Source organism: Cyanistes caeruleus, chromosome 15 (assembly GCF_971803275.1).
Source record: "Cyanistes caeruleus chromosome 15, bCyaCae1.hap1.1, whole genome shotgun sequence".
NCBI lineage: Eukaryota > Metazoa > Chordata > Aves > Passeriformes > Paridae > Cyanistes > Cyanistes caeruleus.
In genome coordinates this window covers 11,424,512-11,452,143 of record NC_141715.1, presented here as the reverse complement: position 1 = coordinate 11,452,143, position 27,632 = coordinate 11,424,512, and the positions used below count along the sequence as shown (strand labels likewise).

The 27,632-nt window shown below is 38.5% G+C and overlaps 1 protein-coding gene across 8 annotated transcripts in view; it reads left to right on the top strand.

Annotated features, from left to right (window-relative positions):
- The first annotated feature begins 298 nt into the window (after nucleotides 1–298).
- Nucleotides 299–27,632, top strand: part of GABRB2 (gamma-aminobutyric acid type A receptor subunit beta2) — a 136,606-nt gene continuing 109,272 nt past the window's right edge. For 2 of the 8 annotated variants that reach the window (XM_086851277.1, XM_086851274.1), the window contains exons 1-6: nucleotides 299–687; nucleotides 1,154–1,288; nucleotides 1,388–1,558; nucleotides 2,343–2,570; nucleotides 2,697–2,788; nucleotides 3,661–3,728. In XM_086851277.1, the coding sequence (XP_086707403.1) occupies nucleotides 2,494–2,570; nucleotides 2,697–2,788; nucleotides 3,661–3,728 (237 nt within the window). In that variant the 5' untranslated portion in view covers nucleotides 299–687; nucleotides 1,154–1,288; nucleotides 1,388–1,558; nucleotides 2,343–2,493. Of the gene's footprint in view, nucleotides 688–915; nucleotides 1,289–1,314; nucleotides 1,559–2,342; nucleotides 2,571–2,696; nucleotides 2,789–3,364; nucleotides 3,604–3,660; nucleotides 3,729–27,632 lie in introns of those variants that run through there. The other 6 variants (XM_086851276.1, XM_086851273.1, XM_086851278.1 and 3 more) reach the window with 4 other exon arrangements.

The window sequence follows — 27,632 nt, the reverse complement described above, 5'->3', positions numbered from 1 at the left end:
GGTGAACAGGGAGAGTGGCTCTGTACAATCAGCCATGGAACGAAAAGCTGAAAAATGGGGTGGGGGCCGTGGGTGTTTTGATTTTAAAAATGCTTAAGCGTTCTTTACTGAGTTGTTTTTGGGTTTTGTTGGTTTTGGTTTTTTTTTCTATTGAATACACAGTTGAGAAGTTTATCACCCACACAATCTTGTCTCAGCGGGAATAGCGTGTTTTCTCACTTTGTGCAATTCCAATTTTTACAAACGGGAAAAGGTAGTGAAAATGTCTTGACGAATTGCCCCCAGTCCCTCAAAGGATGGCTATTTTGTTTCTGGAAGGAAAAGCCGAGCAGCTCCTTACTTGAGCCGCAAGGCACAGCGTGGCGGTTTGAGGCGCTGCGAGTGAGGGAGAGGGGCCCGGTCTGTTCCCCCCGCTGGGACCCGTGCCAGGGTGGCTCTGGCAGGGTGGGCGGCGGGGGGAGGCCGGCACCTGCCCTGGCCCCGCTCCAGCGGCAGGTGGATGCTGCGGGGCTCGGCGCGGGGCTTCCCCGCTACCGAGCGCCCCGGCCAAGGTAGCTGTCGGTCTGTATTAAATGGCTGCCTGCTTTTCGGGGCTGCCGACTGCTTCGTGCTTTGGCTGTTTATTAGCAGCTCTGCCGTCTCTCTCGGGGGCAGCTGCCCCCCATCCCCACCCCGCCGCTTCCCTAGGTGAGGCTTCACTCCACCGCCTCCCCGTCCGCCCCCGCCTCAGCCCTTCCTCCCCTCGCCCTTCCCGGGGAGCCGCCGCCGCCTCTTCTCTCCGAGCATCCCCCGGCCCCGCACCCCTCCTGGCTCTCCTGCTGCCGGGCCGGGCTGCGCCAGGGTGTGGGCTGGGGCCGGCCCGGCCGTGCGAGGCGAATCGCGCCTTTCCTGGGGAGCGGGAGGCGGTGGCCGGCCGGGGGCGGTGGGGCAGGGCAGGGCAGGAGCTCCGCGCCGGGGACCGGGTCGTGCCGGGGAGCGAGCGGCTCTCCAGCCCTCCCGATCTCTGTGCAACACCTTCACCCTTGTCCCACCCCCACCACCCGCCGCTTTGGGGCATTTTTTGGGTTTTTTTATTTGTGATTTTTTTTGTTTATTTTGTTGTGGTTTTTTTTATTGTTTTTTTTGTTTTTTCCGCTCCTCCACTCTCCTGCAGCGAGTTAAATATTTCTTTTGTTAATTGACGCCCGAAGTGTTCCCAATCCTTTCCCCGCGTTGCCCGGGCCGACCGAGGACGTGTGCACGCCCAGATCCGCTCGGTGAAGCAGCACAGAGCCACGGGGCCGAGCGGGTATGTGCGTGAGGAGGAGGAGGAGGTGGTGTAAAAGGAGCGACGGCACAAAGCAGATTTGAGAGGAATCATTTAACTCCTGTGTTTGTTGTTTTTCAGGGGTTTGCTTTTTCCCTTCTCTCTGTCTCCTTTCTACCTTTTTTTCTGCTCAGGATTTAAATGTCACTCAAAGCATCCCCAGATCAGCTTTCCGCTCGTCTCCGGTTTCTTCCGAGGCATTAATTGGATCACACACTGCATTTGAAGAGCTTGGGTGTTTTACCCACTAAGGTAAGTGGGCTTATGCACCTACATGGGGTCTGGATGGCCACTGAAAGCCTTTCAGGGTGGCGTTTTTCTTCCCCTTGCCCCCCCCTCCCCCAGCTCCGTGGCCAGGTTTCGTTCTACCTGAAGAGCTCGCAGCCGTAGGTTAAACATCGCTCGATGGATGGAAGATGCGCCGGGGGGAGCGGGGGCTCGGGGCCGCCCCTCGGGCACCAGACACTGACCCGTGGGAGCCGGCGGTCGCGGCCGGCGACCCCCTCAGTTCCCAGTGCCTCTGCTCCTGGAATAGCGCCTGGCACCACAGTAAGGAAAGAAACAGCCTAATCCCCTCTTACAATAAACTATTCGTCATCATTTTTTTTTTTTCCTCCGTGAGAAATATTGTAGGCGCTCATCTCCCTCCTCCCCCACCACCCGCCTCCGCTGCCAGCGCCGGCTCCTCTGCCCGCACCTCTCCTCGCTTCAGGCGGTTCTTTCCAGGGACTAAAAAGTTAAACTGCCCCTCTCTCCCCCCACCTGCCCCCATACGTACGCAGTGCATTTTCCTTTTTAACTATTCTCCCTGTGCCTAATCCGAGTCCGTCCAGCCCCCCCAACGCTCAAACTGGGTTGCAAAGCCGCTGTACCCTGCAACTCCTAAAACTTCTCTTCTTGCTGTGACTTATACTCTATAATAACAAAAACGACAACAAAAATATACTGGATCCTCCTGTGGATTACTTTTTTTTTTTTTTTTTTTTTTTTTTTAAATAATGCATTTTCTTCTTCCCCTTTAATTTTTTTTTTCAAGGAAATTTGCTCCATCTCCAGCAGCAACCACTGCTCCTTTTGATGTTGTGGTACGCCGTGCGCATGCGCTTCACATTAGAATTACTGCACTGGCCAGAATAAGTTGGATCTCCTCTTCACTGAAAACCTAAATCATATCAAAAGCTAAAGGGATGCTGAGAGTCCGGAAAAAGGGTTACTTTGGGATTTGGTCATTCCCTTTAATAATAGCTGCGGTGTGTGCACAGAGGTAAGTGTTTAAGGTATCTCTTTTTCTTTACTTTGAATTGCAGTGCATGCTGCTGCTGAGAGGAATGCACAGCTGGGGGCTGAGAAATCAGAAATAATACAGTATTATTCTTTCTTTTTTCTTTAGTGTCAATGACCCTAGTAATATGTCACTGGTGAAAGAGACCGTGGATAGACTGCTGAAGGGCTATGATATTCGCTTGAGGCCAGATTTTGGAGGTAATTTGATTGCTTTTGCATAAGAGAGGTTGTATATCCGGGCTGGGTGCGTTTTGTGTGGGGGCGATTTCAAACGGTTTGTGGGTGCTGTTGCTTTGGGGGAGTGTGTGTGTTGCCATTTCCTATAGCTGATCCAAAGTTAAACCTATCGTTTCTCAATTTTCTTAGCACAGGAATGCGATCACTTAAATTACTTGTATATCAGTAATCGGTCCCTCATTATGTGTGTGTGGGTGTGATGATACTTTACTAACCTGGAATTAAACCCTTATTTAACTGGTTTTATCGAGATGCAAATCTCTTTTAAGTTCACCCAACGCTTGTTCCTTCCAGCCTAATGTGCCTGTGATCACAGTTACTATTTTCGAGTACAAGATGTGCTGTTAACTGATACAAAAATGTCATTTAACCCCCTCCGTGCTCCTACTTCGAACTAGTTTGTTTATTTCGGACGTGTTCGCTGTGGGTGGCCCTTTCCCCCCGCGCTTGTCCCATCCCTTTCCTGCGGTTGTGTGGCCGCCGTGGCCGGGGGTGGCGGGCGCGGGGCCCGCGGCGGGGCGCGGAGCGGGGCTGGCCGGGGCCGGCACGTGTGTGCTGTTACATAAAGCACCGCCACGGCCGTGCCTCGGGCTCGGCCAGCCTCCCGCCGCCACCCCCAGGGTCCCACGGGCGCGGTGGCACCTCGCTGAGGAGGGGTGGGGGGGGGAAGGAGGGGGGGAAGGAGGGGGGGCAGCACTTTATGTCTCCCTCCTGACTTTTTGGTTATGTTTTAAACGTCGTTTCATGTGTACGCTGTGTTCGCCCTGCTAACTCTGGTAAGAATGAGTTAAGTTCTTAGAGATCACATTGCGGACGATTTTGTTGGTTTGCAGGTCCCCCAGTGGCTGTTGGCATGAACATAGACATTGCCAGTATAGATATGGTCTCGGAAGTCAATATGGTGAGTACTTAGTGTTTGGGGGCTGCTAGCTCTCGCAGAGGGTGGCTGTCGATTCCCCCGCCCCTGCCAAGGCGGAGCGGCGCCCGCGGGCGTGCGGGGACCCGGCGCAGCCTCCTGCCCCGGGGAGGCGCCGAGGCGGGACACCCAGGCTGCTCGGGGGTCGGCGGGGGGTCGGGGGCGGCCTCACCCGTTTGCCGGCGGTGGATCCCGGGGCGGGGAGCGGCGGGAGCGATCGGGGCTGCGCGGGGCCGCTCCTGCGGCAGCTCCGGGGCCGCTCCCGCCCTCACGGCCTTCCCGCGAGCAACGGCGCCCCCTGCCGGCCGCGCGCGCGCACCGCACCCGCCGCCCGCGCCGCGCTCCCCCACACGCGCCTCACACACACGCGGTGCCTTTCCTCACGTTCTTTTGGTTCTTGTTGAAAAAAAAACAAAACAAAAAAAGCCGTTTTCTCACAGCAGTGCGTTTTCCATCATTAACAAACAAAAAAAAGAGGTTTTTACTTCTGTGTGTTTCCAAAAATCACCTTTTTTTTTTTTTTTTTTTTTTTTTTTCCCTAGCCTGACATTATTTTCGGTGGTGATGAAAGAGTCGATGATTTTAGAAGTTTAATTTTTCCAAGATGTTTGTCTCTCTTACCCAAATACTTAGAACTGACTGTGCTCAAATACAGAACTTGTTCAGAACGTAGTAATCTGACACTTTTTCTATTTCACTTTCATCACCTGGGAGACTAATGAGGTGTGGAGAAAATTGGACAAGTCTGATTCATACTTTAGAATAAGCTGTTCTTGACTTAGATGAAACTTTACTAACATTCACTTTTATTATTTGGAAATGTTTGGGGTCAAGTTTTGAAGTTTTTATTTTAATTTGCATGTTAATTGGTTAAGGACACGGAATTTGGCCTAACACTCAGAGGGGCTTGTAAAGAACAACAAAAGACACTGAAACAGTGGGATGTGATGCAAAAGTGATGCAAAATAAATGTGATTTTTTTCAAGTTTTTCTGAATGGAAGTTTGTTGTTTGAAGCAAACTTTCCATTATTCTTGAAGAGGTTTCAAGCAAGCGACTTTCTGAATACAAATGTTATTTTAGGGCTATTGCTGTAGCTGTAATAATGCATTTGAAAATAACACCTGGAAAGTTATCAGTTGTTTTAATATCGTTGTACTACTAAAATATTTAATTCCTCAGTGTCATGCTTGGGTTCTCAGAGATGTTGAACTGAATGAACGGGCAAACATTAATTCTCAAACTGAATGACCTGTGTGATTTACAGGAGTCTTTTTCATAATGCAAAATAAAACCCTTGGCCTAATTTGAGGATAACATTACAGGTGATTTTATGGTGAGACAGAGAGGTATTGGTGACAGAGAGCTTGATGCTGCTCCTTTTCAAGATACCAGGAAACCTGAGTAATTTCACCTTCTGAAACATTACTTCTGGAAAATTTCAAAGTGGCTAAAAGGGGGTTCCAAACTTGGTATCACTGAACTTATTATCTAGTGTTCTACCTCCAGTAGTTTTAAGTGCAGAGGAAGAAAAGTACATTGTATTTTAAACCATTTGCTTTTCATTATGAGAACTGTGGGTAGGAGAAACGGGGACATGGAGTTATTTCTTAGACAGCCATGGGCAGTGAGGGAATGATGAGGGTTCCTTGCTGGGACTGTGATCTACCATGTCAGTGTTATATCTTCCTATTCCTTCAGAACTGGAATGTTCTTGAGAAAAAATTGTAGAAAATCCTGTGAATCTTTTCTTTGTTTCTTTGAATGGTTTCTAGACATTTGGTCACCAATTAAAGGTGATAGCATATCAGAATACTGTGATCTGACACTTACAGCCTACCTAAATAAAGCAGTATTATTTTTAGCATTCTGTAGTCAGTTTATTGTGTTTTTATAATGAAATATTTGACCTTTCTGATAAAAAGTCTTTTCAGCCTATCTGCAGAAGTCAGAAGAGGGACTGTATAGACAATTTTGTCCTACTAATTTGCCTAAAGGATTTAAGCTCTGGGCTTATTTTACTCTAAGAAGCCACCTATTTCTTAAACCCAGACAATCATGTTACATAATTTTTTTTCACTTACAGTTTCAAAAGAGATTCCAAACCAAGATTATAATTGATTAATTGCAACATGTAACGTTTGATTTTACAATGGTCTGTGTAACATAGCAAGTCCTAATATATCCTGAATATAACCTGAAATGAATGAGGAGAGAGACATACAGGGAAACAACAAAATACTTAGTATGCAAGGCCTTGGCTTTCTTGCTTGCAAATTCACCAGAATTTGAAGTAGAAGCCAGGAGGAATAACATGGAATGCTAGCTGATGCAAAGCCTTCTGAGAAAACAAGAGACACATCTTTTGAATTTCTGGACCTATTTTTTTTCTAAGCATGGCCTTGCTGCAGCTTTGTTTGTAGTCATGGCAAACACTACTGACTTTAGATAAAGGCAGATCATTGCCTGGACTCATGTATTACCATTAATGGGATCAAACTTCTGCCTCGGGGGAAAGGGTAAATAATCCTGGCTATTCAGCTTGAGATAATTTCTATTAATTTTAATGTTAATTTATTTCAAAATTGCATTTCTTCCTCAGTCTTGATGTATTGCATCTACCATATAACCTTGTGCCAACCTGCAGGTAGAATATTTATGTCACTCCAGTGTCATGAGGTAAACCATGAAGTTTTCACTTTTTTGAACAGGATAATTTAGAATTGCTCTTATAGAAAGTGGAAGTATGTTAAGGCTGTTCAAGAATATTATTGCTGACTTGGAATTCTTAAAGAGGTGATAAGTACTTGCATCATAAAGAACTCAGAGTGTATTAGGCTTTGCAGGTGCCTTATAAATTATTTCTTTTATGTAACAGAGCTGAAACTGTAAGCTGTTTACCTTGGGTAGTCAGAAAGTTGAACTAGCATTTATCTGAGTTTACAGAAATTGTTTCAAAGTACTGGTACTTGTGAACATAATTTGTTCCAGTTCTGGGGAGTACACTGAATGCACATGAGAAAAGTGAGAACTTAAAGTGTATGTGGTTATCAACAAATATCATGACTATTTGGACTAATTTATTTGTATTCTGCAAAGAAAAAATATACAGCAGGTATTTTATGCAATACAGTAATGATTGTGGCTAATTCCACTCACCACCAGGTCCTGCAATATTGTTGAGTGTATCCTTTATTCTAGTTATACTATAGATTTTCTGAGGGTTTCTCTTATTCAGGTGACAATGGAGAACAAAGATGGGGATCTCTGAAGGCTACTTAAATGGTTTTCCTGGGCTAATGAATTTGGTATTATGTAAGATTATCTGTGTTGCAGTGAGTCTCATATAATGTTCACATTTCCACATTTTCCTCTCAGTTAATTTTTGGAATTGACCCCTTGAAAATATAGCAATGAAGACTATTCTCCATTCTAATTCTCTCCTTTTCCTCCCAACTATTCCCTCATAAATTCTTTTCAAAAATTGGTACAGGTTCATTAAGAAGTACAGAAGTAAATTTTCTTCCCTAAACACCCCTGAAGATTCTGCATAACAAGTTATGCATTTGATCTATCTAGATAAGATATGGGGATTTCTATGGATGATATTGGTCATGTGTTAGTTTTCAATGGCTTGGCTTATTCCCTATTAAATAGGTCAACATTTCCTTCCTTTTTTTTTTTTTTTTTTTTCCCCCTTGTTCTGTGGCTATTCTGGGATTCTAGTACAGAATGTCTTGAAAAGAGAGAGAAATATTCTGTAGCTACAGATTTTACTGAGGAAATATACACTTTCTGAGGTAATGGGTTGTATATGTGTCCTAGGGTGACTGTATGATCTGGTATCACTATCATCTGGCTTTTTTATCTAGCTATAAGTATAATTAAATATAACTATTTCAACTACTTAAATCTAATGATATATTTAATATAACTATATAAACTATTTAAATATTAAACTATTAAACAGAACTATTTTAACACACTGTGGGTTACTGGTGTCTGATGAGAGGAATCTGAACTGTTTATTCAATTCCAGGTATTTGCTATCTTAGTGTGCAGGTTTTGGCACATGGAGTCAGCAGTGTGTGTGGAGTTAGGAGACGATGGATTGGTTTGTCTTAGTGGGAGCCATTACCGTTGATTGAGAGCATAATCTTTCCATCAAGTGGGAGCTGGAGAAACAAAGGAGCTGTTACTGTCTATCAGGGAAATGTTTATTTCTTGGTGTGTGCCAAATTCTACACAGCAGAGCCTAATAGCTTCAAAGGTCTAAAAAGAAAAGTTTGTGTTTTTTTTAATATTATAGTTCACCTCTGTACTTGAGTCACGTCAAAGTTGCACAAAACAATAATTATAATATGCATAGATCAGAATATTCTCAGAAATGTGCAGGCACAGCTGTAATTTGCTGGTAGACCTCTGATTCTGAGTTGCTCTTGATAATGGAAGCCCACTACTGGTTTACTTAAAATCTCTCCTTTTTCTTGAGAAAATGTTTTCAGTAGGGGATATTAAACAAGCTCAGGGTTTAGCTTATGAATAGGTTTAGATAATGAAAACAACAGGAGCTGTGCTGCTGCCTCTCAAGTAGCAGCAATTATCTTTATGTGTGTAAAGGGAAGAGATGGCTTGTGATATAAAAAGAAATGGGGATAAAGTGGTAAGGAAATAGGGTGGAGCTTTCCAAACCACAAAACTTCATGGAAACGTTTCATTTTTCTCTATCTCCTGATAGAGAAAAGTGAAAACAGGAAAAATTGTCCTATATACACTGGTATGGAAAGAGGTAATGAAAACGGTTTCTGTCAGCAATATCTTTTGTTAATCCTTTCTAGTTGTTTATATTGCTGCACATATTCTATAGAGACAAAAAGGAGAGAACAAGGCTGAAAATGAATTGAAAATGAAATATTGGAATATTGAGAAGGTGGTGCTTCGCTAAATACTTCCGATGCTGAAGACAGTTGGTTTTATTAGTTTCTCTGTGTCATAAATGTGTATGTTTCATTCACCTAAAACTGCATTTCTCAGCAGACAGTTTGAATTTGGCTCTTGTCAAATTATTGTGCTTATACATTACTGACTCATACTGAAATGTGTCTGCAGAGACTTCTGTGAATGCAGAGCAAGTGATGTATATCTTAGAAGTGAGAACTTCTTTTTACTGAAAACCTTGTTTCACCTTTTCCTTTAGTTACTGTCTGGAATAACATCACAGAATATTTTTGACTAAATTACATTAGTATGGATTTCCTTTTTTTGTTACTACGTGTTTCTAATTCAGGCATTTTCCTTTCTTAGCTTACTATATGAAAATAAATAAGAACTTCTATATCCAAATAAAATATTTATTGTTGAGGACCAAAGTAAGTCTTCCAATTGATACTCCACATGTGGATTGGAATTTTCATGCTTGTTTTGCTAGAATATATGTAGCCACAGCATGAAAATATTAATCTAGAACATATACGCAGGACTACAGCGAGTTTGTAACCACTTTTTTAAGATAGTTTACAAGTAATAAATGATTGTGTCTATTTTTATATATATTACGTGTATCTATGTTATACATCTCTAGAGGTGTGACATAATTCTCATTTTTCTTTAAGGTCAATATAACTGGTTTGTTAATTGGATTGCACTTTCAGTGTGTTACAGTGTTGCAAGACTTTAACCAGTAGAAAAATCTTCTTGTTTGGTTGTTGGTGATGATTTTTCAAAGTGATCACTCCCTTCTGCAGACCAGGGGCTGGTTGTTAGTAATTTAAAGAGATTGCAGGTGATTAGTACTACTGAATTAATAACTATTGTCTTCTGGGGTGGTTTTTGGGGTTTTTTTGGGTTTTTTTTGGTTTTTTTCTTTTAAGAAAACCTTGATCTATAAATATTGAAGTGTTTTGGCTCTTGCCACAGAAAAAAAGATAATATCTTTAATATATTTTATGGGCAGTGTCTTGGTGCTAATATGTGGGAATGAACATGAAGTGCACTTGTTAGCTCCTGCTATAGGCTGCTTTATTTCATAACTCTTCTATTGAAAGTCACATAAAATCTTTATAGATGAGCAGTGTAGTAGAATAAAAGATTTTTATGTTGTACTCTACAAACTTGTTACAAGTTAAAGCTGTTCCAATAGTTGTATTTGTGCTCCTTAGTGACTCCCAAGCCTGTCAGTGCATCATGACCAAATCCTTATTATTCCTCCCTCCCTTTTTTATCCTCATACATCATGCAACCCTCTGCAAGATTTATAATAGAATCTTTAGTATTGAATCATGTTGAAGTACAGTCTTGTATAGTAATAATGCTTTTTTTCCAGAAGTAATCCAGATTCCTAGTAGATTTCTAGTAGTTAATGCTGTAGTTCTCTGCTAGTGCTTTTAAGAATTAAGTAATCAAGGTTCAGTCCCCTCCTTTCAAAGGATGGTGCTCATCCACAGGGTGATTTTTGTAAATCCCCTTTAAAGACATGGAAGATGGCATCTTGTTGTCTTCAGAAGTGATAACTTCAAAAACAGTCAAATGTCTGGAGTTATTAAAATTGACAAATTTACTACTATGAGTGGATGCAATCTATCTGTACCTGTGTATAATTACATATGAATTGTAGGCATTGACAAATGTCAGTTGTGGGTTTGCAAAAAGAAAACCAGGACAGAATCAGCCTTTGTACTCTACTGTAATTACTCTAACTGTGCTTCTACAGGGATTCCCGTCCCGCTCCCATTTCTTGACAGAGATGCTGTGTACAGTGAATGGATAATAGCCAGGACAGCACAAGCCCTGGAGGAATAGTGACATAGGGGCATATTTACAGTGTCAGTCTTGCCTGTCTGAAGCCACAGAAGTAGCAGTGCTCTCACTTCCGCTACAAAAATCTTGGCATGCAAATTTTCTGGCTAAGTATTTTCAAATTAGTTGTTAGTTGAACAAGGCAAAGATCCTCCCAAGACTTGGAATCACACCAACTGCATATGACATTTTTGTATGAGTTTTTCAAATAAGGGTGTAATTAATTCCCAATAAAAACTAGAAGTTCTGTTCTAAATTAGAAGACATTTATTATTCAGGAAATGGACATGTATGCAACTGAATACAGAATATGTAAATCATATTCAAAGTAATTTATCACAGGCTAGATGAGACATAGAGAGTGTGAGCTCTTCCCCTGTCCCCGGACTTGAAAGAACAAGGGTTCTGCGCTATTTCTGTCTGTCTTGAGCTTCTTTTTGCATATCTCCATCAAAGCTAAGGCCTATTAATTTTTATTCTGTAAATACTGACAGAGGGATTCATTTGTTAGTTTTCATGTAATAAGAATTTAACTGTGTGGGAAGAAAAACAACCCTTCTGGGAGATGCATTTTGCAACTCAAGTGTGTGCTGTTACAGTAAATATGTCATTTCTGAGTATTTCCACTGATTTTTCCTATATACAAATCACTGATTCTTTGTGATTGTGCTGAAAGACAAACTCAGCTTTATAAATTTTGAACAAGTAGAAGAAATTTGCAGAAAGCTTGGCCTTGGACAGGAGCAGTATATTAAATCACCCTAATGAAAGCATTACTCAAAATATTCAACTATTTGAAGTAGAAAGTCCTTGTTCAAGTGTCTGCTCTTTGGTCTATTTCTTCTTTCTTTTCTTCTTTAATGAACAGGCATTTCTATTAACCAAACAACTCTGCAACAATGGATTAAACCCCAGAATTTTCCTTCACAATTGGGTGTGCTTATGACTGCTTTTGAATGTCTCTTTTCCATGGCCATGTTTTGCATCCCTTGCTGCAGAGCAGCCTGGCTATAAGGATCATCCACTCTAGATGTATTGTTAGCCCATGGTTTTTGGGAGTGGAAGCATTTGGATGTCAGGTGAACAGAAAAACAGGCTCTGCAAGTCATGAATTAACCTATGAAAGGCTGACAACACGTCCTTTGCCTTTTCTGTCTCTGGAAATGTTTTTGAACCAGTGTAGCCATGACTTTCTGTTACGTTAGACATTACCTAAGCACACTGGTTTTGTCTGTATTTGCATGAGATTTAAATATTGTCAACCTGTCGGAATGGGCTTCCATAGGAAAAGCATGCCTGCTCTCCTGGAGCAGTTCCTTCCTGAGTAGATGTGCAGTACAGATTTTTGTGAACTGGGAAAACTAAATCATCAAAATGGCACTAACTTGTGAATGCAAAATTTTTCTGAGACTGTTCCTCACAGTTTCCTTGAAAAGTTGGTTTTGATTGAGATGGGGCAAAAGGCCCTAATGTGCAAAATTTTCTAAGTATTGTTTATTTTTAGATACAGCCCTTGGAGAGAAGTTGTTATAAGATGTAGAGTTAAGTAAAGGTAATGCTAAGCCCAATTGTGATGAGAAGGTCTTCCAGAAATTCATGTGGATATTCATATATTTGGGATGTCTCAGAATGGTGACTTGTGACTTAGATTTCAAAAGTCTTCCTCATTCTCCTTCTTCCATTACATATGGCTGTGAAGTAGCCAGAAGTTCCTATTGCTTTCAAGGAATTGAAGGGATCTATTTCTCAGTGAGAACTAGCTATTAAAATGTAGTAATTAAGTATTGGAAAAGATATTGAAGCCTTTTTAAAAACCATTCACTGCCATGGATGCAGAAGCTTTTGGAAAATCTGATCCTAATTTCTACTGTAAATTGATTTAATTTTTTCCCATGGATGTTTGAATTGTTTTTTAATCATTGGAAGAGATTCTTTCTGCTTGACTGAGTAAAATTAGTGTTCAGACTTTAATTTTCTGTATGAACCTTTAAAAATTTATATTGTTAAAAAAGAGGCAAATTACTGCAACTGCAGTGAAAGTAGTGGAATACTGTTAATTCCTTTTGGTCAGTAAGGGTGAATGTGTTGTCATTTGCATAACAGTTATCACCCAATAGACCAGAAATTGTTATGGTCCACTGTCTAATCTTTATTTGTTTATTTTATAAGTGCATTATGTAAGTGTATATAAGATGCAAACCTGCAGCTCCAAAGAACTTGTAGAGCACTGTGGATTTTTTTTTTCCTCCCCAAGGACTGATGACCCAATAGTCTTCTGGCTCTCTCAGGTGTGTCAGAGCAAGAATGTTAATCCATGCTTAACAGGATGTGCACCAAAGGAGGCATAAAATTCAAGTGGAAAAAAATAGTTTGAAGGTCCAGTAGATTGAATTCATAATTTAAATAATTTAGGAGTGTAACTGTTTCATTATTCCTTATTAGGAAATTATTTATTCTATTAGATAATATACAGGGAATAAGGAAATGGGATTAAACAAATATGCACATAATTTACAAATTAAAAGGAGCATTTTTCTGCTAATTCCATTATTGTTTCTCTAATTACCAAAATTACCAAAGGAGCCTTTTAATCAGCCTAAAATCTTCCTAAAACTTACGTGACCATTCAATCTGTTTTACTGTCCAATTGCTCTTTTTCACTGGTGTTTTGCAATGCAAGATACTTGTAGGAAGTCCATCCATATCCAATAGAATTAACAATGTAATGTTTGTGTCTTGTAGCAAATTTAGGTTGCTTAGGTTGGAAAACCCTAGGTTGCTTAAAGTAAAATGCTCAACAACCACAACAAATAGGAAAATGAGGTAAAATGACTCTCTTATTTTTGAAAGAAGCCTTTTTAAAGGTGTGAGAACATTTACTGAATAATGCATGCCTGAGACCTTTCATATCAAGTTTCAGCTAAAAATATATTATTATGACTGACATATAAGTCCTCAAAAATAGATTTGTAATGGAAATTCCAGGGGACCCTTAACTATAATCATTCCTGTTAGTGTAAATGCCTGGAAATGAATATAGTTTTCATTAATCTACTATTATGTGACATAAGTGACCAGTTACAGAGAAATCTATAATTCTAGTTAACTGGCTGCATGCAAATACACTGTTAAAGTACCCACCTCTGTGCACAGGCTTTGCAGAATGCTTTTGTGAGCTCAGGTCCCATGTGAGCCTTGTTTTGAAGTCTTAAAATGTGTAAATGTGATGCTGATTTTTCCATGGAGGCTATTTCTGCACGGGTTTCACACAAGATTTGTGTGCACTTGAGTGACTTGAAATGCAATACAAGGTGATTCTTATAATGTCTCAGCCACTAAGTAAGTGGCACTGGGTAATAGTCTCCAAAATTACTCCAAAATAATGTAATAGGTGCTCTTTTGAAGTGAATAGATGTTACTGGTAATTTTAATTAGCTGAAAAGTCATAAAACCTTGTTGGCAGTTTTGATTTAGTGATATTTAAAACCCAGTTAATCCAATCATAGGAAAAGTACACTTTTTTTACTCCTGGTGTTGAGTTTTTGCTATCACCAAATGCATTGCTGAGGCAGCATTAGGAGGTTCACGTGGTTCCTACCAGGGCCAAGCTTTGCCTCTTGTTAAATGGGAGACATCACTTGACATCAAAATCTTTCTGGAATGATTTTTTTACTTTCAGTTAAATGAGTAAAAATGAACTTTTTAAAATCACAGAATCATCTTGGGTAAGCTAGGTGGTAGTGCAAAGTCTAAAGAATTGAATTAAATTTCGATTAATTTTTTAATTGCATTGGTATTATGAGAACACAAAGGTGTATAAGCTTTTGATATGGCATATGGGAATTTAGGATAGATACCTATGTCTCAGTAATATGCTGGTTGGATAACAGTTTTGTTTATTCATGAAGGCAGAAATTATTTAGTAGAGATTGAGAATATGAGATTTCAACCGAAATTACTGCTTTTGGATATGTAAAGGGCTTGTTTTCACCAATGTCCAAATTACTTTATTAAGCAAATATTTCGTATGTTATCTAACTTAAATTATCTCTTGAGTTAAGCTTTTTGAAAACAAAGAATGTGTATACATGTTTTCTGGAGTAATTCATGTAAGCTGAAATGCAGTCATTGTATTGCACCTTAACTGGAGTGGAAACCTTTCCTGGCCATAGCTGATCTGTTCCTCCACTGCTTGATCTTGATCTTCCTGTTTGTTGTTCATTAATTTCTGCCAGTTTGGCCTGGCTCTGCAGTGCCTGTGTCTGCTTCTTCCCTTTGCATGTGTGTATAAGAGATCTTACTTATTCACATACCTGAGTCTCTTATTTCATTCTGGCTGATGGAGTAAAATGGTTAAGCATCAGTGTAAGCATGTTTACAAACAAAACCAGTAAAGCTGTAGTGTGTAAATGTCTGACCATCAACCTTAATCTATCTGGCACTGCCCTTAGATCATGGCTCTGACTGCAGCAATAATGACAACCCGAGGGGACTTGTGCTTGTTCTGTCTTCACATCCTCATTTGGTGAGGACACACACCCATAAGACATAAGCATATGTTTGAGGTTAGGCTTGTGTGTGTTTTGCTGAACTGTGTCCTTTGGATCATCGTGACCTCAGTGTGGAGGTGGATGTGGGGAGAGTTTTCCATTGTCACCAATGGCAATGTCATAAACAGGATTATGTCTGGAGTTAAAAGTAGCAGATTAGACAACCATCAAGACAGAAAATCTGTTTTCCAGCAAATATTCCAAGTGATAAAGAACCTTAGGAGAGAAAGATAAAATGTGATACATAAGCAGAGTTGTTTCTATGCAGAATATTTTTTCCAAATTTCCCTGGAGGGATCCACTGTTCTCTGAAAATCCAAGAAGTTCGTTGTGCTTCTGATCAGCTTCCCACACATTCTCACCCACACTACTTTGCTGTGTCATCTTAATGTCATTTTTAAATACTAACAAAAGCATTTTGTATATAATGCAGAAATAAAAATCTTGAGGGGGGGGAAAAATGCCTTTTGTATGTTATTTTAGCAGATCAAAGCTGACTCATGAGTAGCAAATATGAAGTAATTAATGTATTTAAAATTCAGAATTCCTCAGTTGCAAATTTAAGAGTTCTGATTATAGTCATCAGATTCCGTAGACTTTTAAAAATATGATTAGTATTATTTTTAGAAAGTTTACCTTGCTGCAGAGTATTACATTTAGAATATAGAGCAGTATAACAATTTGTAAAGCGATGTATAATTGGTGTTTTAAATAATCAACTCTGCTGAATTAAACAGTGTCCAGGTACACTGGAGGCCAAGTGGGAAGATAGAAAAACAATCTTTCTCTGGGGGAAAAAACTGCAGCTATCATTTAATCTGGTTGATGTGGCAAGTATTAACCTTTGTTATTTACTGCTTTTGTGATGGCCTGAACTTCCTATAAATACAGAAACATGTCACTGCCACCATTGCAGGCAAGCACTCATGCAAGTTTTTATTTGCACCAAAATTAAAAATTTTCAAAATTAGTCAGTTTCAGCCACATAGAACTATTGAACTGCAAGGTGAAACATTGATTCTTGAGAGGTCAGTAAAACTTGAACCAGTTTCTTCTGGGAAAATGGGAGGAAGGTGTTGATTTGAGAGTGAGAGCTTTGTCTTGCTGGCTGAATGTCACAAATGTGTTAAAGAACAGAAAAATAATCCACTTGCACATGAAATCACTGGTAATATATGAACAGCAGCAGAAGAAAAAATATTTGTATAACTATATCACATAGTATCAGAATAATTGCTTAAATTAAGACTTAACCAAATTTTTGTAAAAGTTGACTTCAGCTTTTAACTTTTGCTTGATAGTATTGTGAGCTTCCTCTTGTATCAATAAGAGCTTCCAAACTATGGATTATGAAATGCTGCAGTTTCTTTTTATTTTGCAGTAGCAGCCACCAAGCTGTGGTAATAACCCCCTTGTAAAAATGACAAAGATCTTTTGCTTGAAGGAGATGAACTGCAATTTTTGTCTCATGTTGGAACCAGTAATCCAGCTCCCATGCTATCTGAAAGATTCCCCAGAAGATTAATTTTTAAGTGTGTCTAAAAGCTTTTACAAAAAGCAAGAGAAACATTGTGGGGCTGTCACTAAATGCAGTATTTTATGATAAACTTTTTTCCAAAGCTCACTGCTGAGCCCCACTCACAGAGGGAGTGTAGTGCAGATTTGCAAATTTTCCACTGTGGAAACATCTCCCTCTAGGAGGCCAAGTTTTATCTCACCCTGGGGGTTTTTTTTCTGTATATAAAGGCAAGCAAACCAAACCAACGAATTCAGGAAAAAAAACCCAAACAACACTTACTTTTCAGTAGTCTTAGAACACAGGTAAGTCTACAATTTACAACAGTAAAATGGCTGGAGTTGTATATTTTTATGGGCAGAATTTTACAATTTTACTGGGGTATGTTAGATTATTTTTTTTCTCTGTCTCTGCTTGTGTAGCTGTACCCCTGATATTAAGAGAACTTGAGTCTTAGATGAACTGTTGTAAAAAGCAGTGGTGTGATAGAGAAATAAGGTTTTAATTCATCCTGTCTGAAGACTTTAAAGTAATTAATTTAAGCATATGTTAAACCTTGGAGGTCTCTCTTGAGTTAGACCAATGTTATATTAATCTGTTGTTTCCCAGTTGTTGTTTCAAGTGCACCCATTTCAAATCTCTTGTACTAAATTACTGGTTGACCTTCTAAAGCTGGCCAAGGTGGGACACAGCAGTGAAGTTTCACTCACTTTTTTACTTACAATTTACCCTTACATCTACTTAAAAAAACAATTTGAGAGAGAATGAAGCTATTTGATTACTTTAATTGTGAATGGGCATTAGCTGTAATTTCTCAGCTTTTATCAATATGATGACAATCATTGCTTATCGTTATCTTAACATATAATGAAAACTTCAAAAATCTTGGAAAAAACCCATGTAGGTTTCAGAAAGACCTCTCCATCCTTCTGAACTCAATCCTATTTCACAGAATTAGCTTCTTTCCTAGACTTTAAGCAATATAGCTGTTACCCATCCAATAGTTTTAAGTTATGTGAGAGGAGATTTTTCTTTGATGGTGAAACTTCTCTTTCCTATGTGCCTGGGCTTCCAAAACGCTACTAGTATATTTTAAGTGCCATGGAACAGTGATGCTGTTCCCTTATTACCTCTGTGCACTGCTGACACAGGACTTTGCACAAGTGGCTACATTATCAACAAGGCTTCAATTTCACCATTGCAAACATTGAAACATGGTTTGTTAGTGACCTTAGAAACTTTTCCCATCTTTCAGCCCCCTTTTCTAGGGGCTGAAAATTATTTATTGCTAATTCACAGCTGGAATTTACATAGATCTTTATTCATGAAGATGAGAACAGTTGCCACATTGCTTCTGTCTCAGACAAAGTATTCACCAGCAGAAAAAAATTGCTATGTTGGGCTATTTGCCCTCATGTTTTCTAAATATAACTCAACAGCAGTCTGGTTCCTGAAGCCATCTGCATTAATACATCTAGAGAAAATAAAATATGATATTAGTCACTTATTTTTTAAGTGAGCAAAACTTGGCAAAAATGAAAATAATTTCATAAGGAAATACCCTTTTAAGCAAAGATGGATTATTAATGAGCTACAGCAAAGAGGTTTTGTAATACTAGCGATTGTACTTCTCTCCAGTTTATAGCACCCAACTGTGAAGCACTTTTCAAAATATTTTTTTAAGACCTAATTTTGGGAAAGCAGTAATTATTCACCTGCCTCTGAGATTTTCACTTCCTCTTTTTTTGGTCTAAAGCATTGTCTAGTAGGAAAAGGGTAATGATTTCTCTGAAGGTGAACCAGAGCAGCAGACAGGACGAGGTTTTAAGTGAACAGGTAGAACTTAGCTAAGTCAATTGTTCCAGCATTGGCTGGAATAGTTAATCCAATTTTCCAAAATCACTGTATTTATAAAAATAGTTCTTTAACTGGACACAGGCAAAATAAAATAACCAGTATATCTTCTTATGAAATGATTATATGATATGATGATAATGATTAATCGTAATCAAATTTTCTCATTGTTCAGACCTGCAAAGATATTAATGTGAGGGTAGTCGTTTAAAAGTAGCATTCTTTTAGTTATTATCACTCAAAATTTGTAGGTTACTATTCAGTATTCCTTTCTTCTACTGAGAGAAGTTATGCTATCATTACATTGCAAACCAAAATTGTGGGCTGCAGTTCTCCCAGGAAATTATCTGCCTGACAGTGACACACACAATCTTCTGGATGGTCTCTTTGGCTGGTGCTCCATCGCTGTTCTAACTGTGCAGTTCTTTACTTCTGTGTGATGTTTTTTCTGATTTTTGGGTCCATCTTACCTATACTCTTTCTTTTCTGAATTAAGGTGTGACAATAGCATAAGGTGATTAATGGTTAGGAACTAGGAGGAAGTTTTAATTGTCTTACTTTTGGTGTTTGTTTTTTTTAAATTTGTGTGGGGTTTTTCTGCTTTATGTTTTGGTTCTGGATTTGTTTGTTTGTTACTTTGTTGATGGTTTTTGTTTTGTTTTGTTTTTTAACCCAGGTATTTTTCTGGAGGTACTTTTAGTGTTTGTAGTAATGGGAAACTTTTCCTCATGATGCTGCAATAGAGGAGGTTTGACTTAAGAAATGCCACCTTCTTTAGGCATCTGTTGTCAGCAGCTTTCTCTGGGGGCTATTCATTTTGGCTGCATATACCAAAATAAGTTCTTTTGATTAAAACTTGTTTTCATTCAGATATCAATTTGACAGTTTAACAGTCTTCAGATAGAATGTAAAACCTGTGGTTTTATGTGTGTTTACTCATAAACTTCAACTTCGTTATTTTAAAAGATTTGAAATAGTTTCTGCAGTGACTGCATTTAGAAAGTCATCACTTACTACTGACATCCATACAGTAGTAATTAAGCTAGGACATTTGTATATTTAGAAGTAATCACTCTAAAATCGTGGAGTACCAGCTCCAGATAAATACTGCCTTTTCCATTTATGACCTGTCTAATGCACCCTTCTATCTTTTCCTCGTAGCTAAAGTTTCTTTTAATTTTTGTGAACTGCATATTGATCATAATATCCCTTTTCCCCTTGCATCTTCATAAATGCTCCTTTATGTCAGTGTGTGCTTAGAGAAGGAAATAGGCTGCAATACAGCATGCAATTCTCTGGACTGATAAAATAATCTGTGAAGGCAATTTTAGTGCCTCATTGGTTCATCCGGACTCTGTTCCAGGGTTCCTCTCAGTTCTGTAAAAAAAAAATAAAAAATAAAAAATCCTTGGGTTACAGGAGCTGAAACCCAGTTCCCTCTAGCCATATTTCTGCTTTCAATCCTTGAGCCTGACAAACAAATTAAATGAGTGGAATAGTTAACATAAACTAAAACAAAACTTTTGTCCTGGTGCTTGCCTGTCTGTATCACAGAGGGAATCACTAATGCAATTGCATGTTTTGTTAACTACAAAGAAGTGACAGTAACCCTTTGGTTAGAGGTTTCTCTGAGTGTTCCATAGTCTGTGTTCACAGAAGGGATGACTACATACTAAATACTACCAAGAGTAGTGTTTGTAGTATTGTTTGTTAACAGCTTCCCCAGGTACTGTTAGCCCTGTTGTTTTAAACAGCTGGTTTCAAATTTTTCCCTAACACTTTCCAAACTCTCTTCTGAATGAAAACGGTGCAAGAAAAAAGAAGAGGATAAGAACATTAGGGAAGAATGTGAAAAACACTCCTGTATAACTGTGATTATCCAGTGCTTTGAGAATTTTAATGGAGGACCCATTCATACTGCCTGTAAGAAAGCAAATCCAGCAGCAGGGAATGTAAGAACATTTGGAGTGCAAGACAAGTATCTAGGACAGTTGAGTTATTGTTTTTAAAAGGTACAAGTCTATCCTTAGGTAGACAGTGGTTGAGCCTTAGTTCTGCAGGGTTATCTTAAAGTTATGTTTTTTTTATTGTTGTTCAGTGATTTAATTTATCTTTCAAGTTGCTGGGGGAATATAATTTTCAGCTTCAGCAGCTTTCCACATGCTATTATTCTATGGCCAAGGTAATTTTATTGATCTTGTTATTAATGTGGATCAGAAAGTGTGATTGCAACACTTGTCACAGGGGAACAACAGATCTTGAGAGACACTTGCAATAAAGAATAATGTGTCTTTGATGTCTATGTGCTGTTTCTCCAAAGAGGAGAGCTTTTATTTATATTTTCATAAAACTCCTAATATGAGACGCTTAAGTCCTGTGACGTAGACTTTTTCTTTAGTGCAGCCTGGGCTTATTCTCATGCTGGTAGAGGGCAATTCAGAGTGGCCTTGAAGATGTGTTATGTGTCTGGGAGGACTTCATTATACATGTGTCTTAGGTTGTATGAAAAATGGTAATGTCAATGGGGAATTCAGTCAAGTAATAATGGACATGTAAAAGTAGTTTGACCAATATGTCAGTCTTTTGCTATCAATATTTTACAGTTGTACAATGCCATGTTATTTTTAGCAGATTGTCTAGAGTTAATGTACTTTTAAAAATTGAAATGAATATGTGTTAAATGAATGTAGTTGCCTGCAGCAGAATCTTACCTGCTTTTCTTTAAGTATATTGGAAAGTGCATTGCTCCTATCACAGTCTTATCCTCCAAACAGAAAATACAGATGCACTTTTAAAGTAATTCCAGTTTGGGTTTGAGGGCACTTGAATCATACACACGTACACTAAAAGCAGCCTTTAGAGTAATTACATTCTGATGGAGAAAGAATATGTGCAGGAACATAGATAAGAAAATTTGAAATAGAAAATTTAACTTAGAACTATGCACTGTAGCTGTCCTTTAATTGGGGAGTACCTTATTTTATGTAGAATTTTATTTATGGCTAGGCATTTTCAGAAGTAAGCATCAAATTCTGTTTTCAAGGTACAACATGTATGCCTTATTCCTGTCCAACACATTTATAATCCATAGCATTTTCACTGAGCTGAGAAATGTGTTTCCTTGAATATTTTCTGTCCCAGCTCTTATCTCTGTTAACTACAATGTAAAAAAAGCTGGCATAGCTTTGTATGTTCATGTAAGCATGTATTTTACTCTGTAGAAAGCAATGCTGGAAATAAGTCAGCAGTGGGGCTATGCTCTGCTTACCTAAAACACAGCTCATTCTTTATGTATTCCTACATTATTAGAAAGAAGCCTCTTGAAAATGTTTTTATTAATTGTAACAGAATTGTTTTTATTTTTGTAACAGAAAATAGAGAAAAAAAAAAAAAGAGAGAATGCATAGAGAAAACTAAATTTAGTAACCAGCTGATGGCCTGCTTGTTGTTCAGGGCAATGTGCAGCTGACAAGTGATGTGTTGGCAGACTGCAGCCAATTTCCATTAGAAGTCCACACAAGGTTGAAGCAATCTGCAACTCCCTCTTGAGGGAAGGCACAGGTGACCATGGACAGGACTTGAGGGAATGGCCTGAAGCTGTGGCAGGGGAGGTTTAGGCTGGGTATCAGGAGAGGGGTCTTCACCCAGAGGGTGGTTGGGCACTGAGCAGGATCCCTAGGGAAGTGGTCACAGCACCAAGCCTGACAGAGCTCAAGGAGTGTCTGGACAACACTCTCAAGCACACAGTGACTCTTGGGATGTCCTGTGCAGGGTCAGGAATTGGATTTTGGTGATCTTTGTGGGTGCCTTCCAATCCAGAATATTCTGTTATTCTGTAAAGGAAATACTTGGCTTATTTATCGTGAAGACTTCAGTGTAACATAGTTAATGATCTCCAGGATAATTCTTGCACTCCAAACCTCTTTTGGCACTTTAGAGTATAGATTCCAGATCTCTACTCTTGATGAAATTGTCACTTTTAACAAGAACAGACTTGTTTTCTTCATTCTATGCTTTAAGCTCTGTGGGGTTGTTTTCAGGTGCTAAGAGCTGTGTAGCATTCTTATGACACATGCTGGAGTTGATGGGAATTGGGCTTCCTGGGCTTCCCAGGAATTACTTCTTATCTGTCAGGTATGAATTGGAGATTGATAGTAATGATGAGAGACAGAAGTGTGCACCATATTAGCAATTGCCGCCTCTCTTTTTGGGCATGCAATCCAAACTACTATTTGCAATGCAATTAAAAAATAAGTGCTATTTCAGAGGACCTTAATTAGATGAAAAAGTGTGGTTCAAGGAAGCTTCAATATCTCAGTAATTGACTTTGGATTAAAAGTTAAAAAAAAAATGTGTAAGTGAAGTGACTCACATAAAACCAGCAGGCTCTTAGTGATGGATGGTTCCTCTAGACTACAGCTGCATGTCTTAATCCCTTCCTCAGAATCAGTGTGGACTGGTTCTGTTCCATAAATAGTCCTCATGATAGAAAATTTCGTCTTTATTTCCACACTTCATTTGCATAATATCTCAGTGGAAATGTTTTCAGTTGAGATAAGAATGAAAACATTGGAGTCTGAAAACTATGAAATACTCATTTTAGAGCAGAAGCCATTATCTTTCATGTTGTTAGTTTTTCTTAGCTGATGTTTAGTAGTCAGAAAAGTGCTTTGTTTCTTCTCCTTTTAATTTTTATGAGAGGAAGTCAAGTGAACCAAGAGTTAAAGAAGTGAATGAAGTTTAACAAAATAATCTCAAATTAGTGCCATCATTTTGTTGCTGTGAGCAATGTATAACTGATTCATGATGTGATGAGAGTACGGAGAGAGATCTCAATTTTGTCTGAAATATCTATGTATTAATTGATCTTACTGGCCATATCAACTGGGTTACCTTTCTGCCCTCATATTTTATTCTATCTGGACATTTTGGAGATGAGAATTTTATTCAGTGTTGAATGTGGATCTGTTCCTGTTTTGAGAAATTCCATCTTTTCCTCTCTGGTCACCTGTTAATTTATAAATTGGGAGGTATACAGGAGGAATTAAGTACTGTAAAATAAGGTTCAGGTTCTTCATTTGTTCTTGCTAACCCTCAACTAACCTTTGTAAAAAAGAGAGAGTTGGATTTTACTTTGAGGTTCTGACATACTCTCCTTCTGAAGGTCACCTGCCTTTGCTCCCCTACCCTTCTGTGTGAGCTTGTGACCTGACAGCTGCTGCCTCCTGTTTCCAGAGAATTCACTTTCCAGAATATTCCCCATTTGAATATTCCCCATTTCTTACTCATGACTTCTCATATCTTTTAGTAGAGAGATTGTTGAGGATTTTCTGATGGGAAGCAACAGCTATGGTTTCATGAGCACGTCTTTCAAAGTTTGCAACATTGTTAGAAGCAGGTGAGTTGGTGACACAGGTATCTGTGTCAGAGCCACACAGAGTTTGAGGGCTTCTTCTTTTCAAGTGTGTTATTCTCATCTACTTTCCATATTCTTAATCTTGTTGCATAAAATGTGTGTTGAGACAAAAGAAGAAATGTTGATTTTAAAATGTAAAATACCTCTACATTCTACTGAGGGAAACAGTAATTTCTGGAGTATTCTGTTGTGCATATAATTGCACGTGTTCCTGTTGGCGAATTTGCATTTTAATTCAGAAGCACTACAATAAGAAAGAAGTCATCTGGCCAATGCTGAAAAGTGCAAAATGACACCAAGGACATTGGTTTAGAGAGTGATTTGAATGAGGGAGTCAGACCTATTTTAGAAGATACATATAGGTACTTAGCTAGGAGCACAACTTGAGGGGGACAAGCAGGTGGCCTGTGGGGAATCAGACAAATCTGATGACTCTGTTTGGTGGAAAAAGCTGTGTACAATTGAAAAACACAGCATTTCTGGTTTTTAAGGTCAAAGTCTGTGAAGATGCTGCTTTGGAAATTTGGATGTTTGGAAAGTTGAATGGTGTGATTTACAACTGACATTTTGAGGAATAGACCATTCTTTTTTCATGTGTTTGGCCCAGTCCAAGCCCATTGGGGCTTTAATTTGCAGTGAGAGTTTTAGAGTACTATCCACAGGCAGTAACACTTGTGCAATAATATTTGTGCAGTTATTGCTGTCACGCTAAGAATCGGAGGCAAGTAGACTTTGGGAAGAGGCATGACTCTGTAATTGTATGGATAAAGCCGTTAATTACAGGCATATTTATTTTCAGAGCTATTATAATATATCACAGTTTAACCTGTAATACTGAGGAGTTTAAATAGACACTGAAACATTTCTATACAGTCATTAGTAAAAGCAGCAGGGATGTGAAGAGGCATTACATTACTAGAAGGTAGGAGGTAAGCAATTCAGGACACCTTGCTGTAAGATCCCCAGTGGCTATATGGAAATGAGTGGACCCATATAGGAAGCACTTCAGGAGGTGTGAAACAAAAAAAGAGACAGCTTGAACAAGAACAAAGAAGATTTTTAATGGAGCATTTTGGTTAAGGGATGAAAAATTCTTATGGAAGAAGAAAATAGTAATTTTTCAGAGTTTCCACAGTAGAGGAAGAACAACTATGGGAAATTTGTGTTAAAAAATTGGACTTTAATGATGTTACCCAAGTGAAATGAATGACAGGAGATTTATTCAAGTTTATCTAGTATTTGTTTTCGCTTTCTTAAAGGTTATAATAGTTTCTATTTCACAGTATTTTTTAGTTTTTTGGATGTGTGGAAGTAATATTTTTTGCTTAGCCCAAAGCTGGGTAGTTTGGAAGTTCTGGTTTAGCTCTGGTCTATCCATATTTCCTGAGAAAGGGATACTTTTTTATTTTTTGATAATTTTTGCAACTATTTACATTTTTCTCACTGTAATATTCTTTGTTGTCCCATGATAAATCTTCAGGCAGACAAAATTGCTGCTGGTCTGAAGGAACACTGAAATTAGAAATTTTAGTGGAATTAATATGCTTCTTCCATGCTTTCAGAAGTACTAAAAAACATTGAATAGTAGAGTAGTTATAGTAGAATAGTTACAAATCCAAAGCCTCAGCTAAAAGTAAATTATTTTTTCACCAGTAAAGATGCTGGTCTTCCTTTTTTTTTTTGTTTCCCTCCTTTCTGCATCATCCTCCCTTCCTCACTCATTCAACAAGGTGAGAAATCTGTTATCATACCTGCATGCCTGAGAATGCTCTATGGCAGAAATAATTACAATTGGGAAAATCTATTCTATTCAGAATTTTATTAAAACTTTTTTTGAAAGAAGAGTAATTTATGGAATAAATGCTATCAAGTGGCTTTTGGGAGGCTTTACTTACAGAACAGGAGATTCAGAAAGACAAATATCCTGTCAAGCCAAAGCAGCACTCATTAACAACTCAAGAATGGTCAAGATAGAGAAGTCTGGAGGTCCAGAGGGAGACATTAACTGAAAAACTGTTACTTTGACAGGTAAAATATTTTTGATCACTAGTTTTGCATTGCTCAAGAGATAATTTTCTTTCAAAGACAGCTTTTAAACATATTACAAAAATAAATGACATTTTATGAATTACTAAGAATACTACAGAACACTTTCCTATTCACCTTCGTAGATTATCAGTGGCCAAATTATCACATATATGCTGTATATTAATTTCACCTAATTTGAAGCAGAAAGAATCTGAACAGTGTTATGTACTCTGAAAAACACATCTGTATTGTGGGGGAATGGTCGGAAGAGAGGAGGGAAATGGTTTAAGAGTAGTTTTAGCAGAGGGAAGGCATTTGAGTTGGTGGTACTGCAACACCTGTGTTAAGGGTTTTTTCTGGTTCATTATCCTGCTCTGTTTTATAGTGGTAAGTTCATTGGCATCGAGTTTAAGATTTAAAGGTGCTTATTTATGACTACATAAATATGGTCACTGATTTCTTTTCATATGTCCTTTTCTGACTTTTTTTCTCCTTTGGTATGTGATAATCCCCAAGTTTATACACTTGGAGTTTTTCACAGTACTTCATTAATATATATCACCATGTTTTGAAATTAAAACTTGGCATTGTCTCTGTACCCTTTGTGACTTACACATATTGCTACCATTATGGGATTTCTTTCTGTAGCATACCTCTAATATCACTTAAACATTTCTGCAGCAATGACAGATTTTACATTATTCTTTTCAGAAGGGCTTTAGATTTTTGAAGTACGAGACAGAAAAATGAAAGAAAGGTGTTACATTACACTTCTAGAAAAATGAGCAAGTTCTGTTCTCATCAAAGCTCTTTTCTTATCCATAGAAATATGAGTGAGAAAGTAATTTTAGTAAGCTTTGCCTTATGTGTAGTCATGCAGCAGTAACATTATTATACATCTCTGAACACAAGAATTTTCTTTGAATCTCAGTATTCAAGTATTTAATAAATATCAAAAAAATAGCAAAGATTTCTATCTGTTTTGGTGCTATATGCACAATGATTTTTTTTAAAAACAAGATGGACCTGAAAGGAAAAGTGTATTTTATGGATAGATGATGCTCTGAACCATCTGAAATGGTTTGGTACGAACCATAGGAGATTCTTTTTGCACATATTAGAATCTATTTAGCTCTGACATTTGTAATGCAGTGTTATCTGAAGACAGTCAGACAACTTTTTATGACACAAAAATTACCAAGAAAAATTGTATGTAATGTTCTGGAAACAAAAAAGGATAGACAGACAATGATTTTGCAGTTGAAAATAGATGCTACCAGCTGCTTTATGGATTGGGCACTGGGGCTTTAATGTGAGATAATTAACTTTACCTTACATAAGGTAAATTACGCTTTTACTCTTTGGGTGCTATTAATGAAAAGCCCTTAGGAACACACAGAATGAACTGTAGGATCAATATTTAAGTCTGTCTGGTGCTATTTACTTTAGCTGCCAAATTACCCTATGCCACAGGGAGTATAAAAAAGGAAATAACCATCCTTTATTGAGACAAGCAAAACCACAAACATGTAACACATGCAATTTTAGTTTACCTTCAGAGCATTAGTGGTATCTTGGTGTCTGCTGGGATAAATTTAAGTACTGATATAATCCAAATTCCAGCAAATTCTGGCAAATTTTGGCATGTCCAGGTGATATAATGTACGTAAGACACTTCCCCTAGCAGAAAAATATAGTGAACTTAGAAAATGTCTTAAGTGCTTTCTTCCT